This window comes from Charadrius vociferus, unplaced genomic scaffold (genome assembly GCF_000708025.1).
Source record: "Charadrius vociferus isolate BGI_N301 unplaced genomic scaffold, ASM70802v2 scaffold39, whole genome shotgun sequence".
Taxonomy (NCBI): Eukaryota; Metazoa; Chordata; class Aves; order Charadriiformes; family Charadriidae; genus Charadrius; species Charadrius vociferus.
Window position 1 is genome coordinate 4,868,699 of NW_009650188.1, and position 1,111 is coordinate 4,869,809.

The 1,111-nt window shown below is 55.0% G+C and overlaps 1 protein-coding gene across 1 annotated transcript in view; it reads right to left on the reverse strand.

Annotated features, from left to right (window-relative positions):
* The window catches only part of TDRD5 (tudor domain containing 5), an 18,890-nt gene extending 18,463 nt beyond the window's left edge, over positions 1–427 (reverse strand). The window contains exon 1 of the mRNA XM_009892937.1: positions 196–427. Coding sequence (XP_009891239.1) covers positions 196–427 — 232 coding nt within the window. The remainder of the gene's footprint in view (positions 1–195) is intronic.
* Between the last annotated feature and the right edge of the window lie 684 nt (positions 428–1,111).

The following is a 1,111-nucleotide window of genomic DNA, read 5'->3' on the forward strand; positions in this document are numbered from 1 at the left end:
CAATAAAAGGCAGATCAAAATACAGGAAGAAGTATCAAAGACAAGAAATTAAACAGAGCTACATGAGAAAAAGAATAACAGAGATCTATGAGCCACAGCCCTGGGAATTCATCCTGCACATCCTCATTTTGGAGTACCACTTCATACCAGTACGTGGTTCCAAACAACTCCACCCACAAGGAAACAAAACCTCACCTTTGAGGATAAAAGTGCCTTTCTCATAAGGACAGATTCTGACAACTTCAGGCATATCTGCCACCAGCTCCAAAGTAGATCGGAAGCCCAGGTCACATAGAGGGAGAGGTCTGCCGATCATGGCCATGTACTCCTGCTCCAGCTGCGCTGGGGTTAAGCCTTCTTTTGAGGCCATTAGCAGCGATCTCACCTCCTTTTTCAGCATCTCCATACACTGCGCCTGCTTTGACATGTCCACACTAAAGGGGCAACAAAAGCAAGCAGAAAACCAACTAGTACCACAGCTGCTCAAGTACAGATAGAAGACTTTTCACGACTTAGCAGCTAAACGCTGGTGGAAGGAAAGCGCAGCAAGCCAGGTTCACCAACAGCCACTGTCTACCAACCCCCTGTGTTCCCTTGCCTGCACCCCTGGAGCTACCACACCCTTTGGCACCCACTGTCCCAGCTAAGATCACGGCTCCTCCGGCATTTGCTGCCTGTCCCCATGGGATCGCAGGCCCTTCAAGGGCTGCATCCCCACAGAGCTCAGCGGACCCCCAAACCCTTGTCCTAGGGACTGCCCTTTACAAACCCTGCCGCTCCACAGAGACCCCTGCACCCCTAAACTGCTTTCTGAGGGTCTGTGTCCCCCCCCCGCCCGCCATGGTCTCACCACACCTCACAGACATCCCCATACCCCTACAAACAGGCTTGGGGATTCCCCCCTCTGCCCCACAGAGCCACTGCCCCCTAAAGAGATTCGCCCTGCCCCTAACTACAGCCAGAGAACACCCCCTCCTTCCCTCCTTCTCCTCCTCCTTCAACAGAGACCCCAGAGGGCCACTGGCGCCGCCCGCACCTACCGCGCCATCCCACCGCCTCCCTCACGAGGCGCACACGCGCTCACCCACACACCCCCCACAGCCCCTCTCTG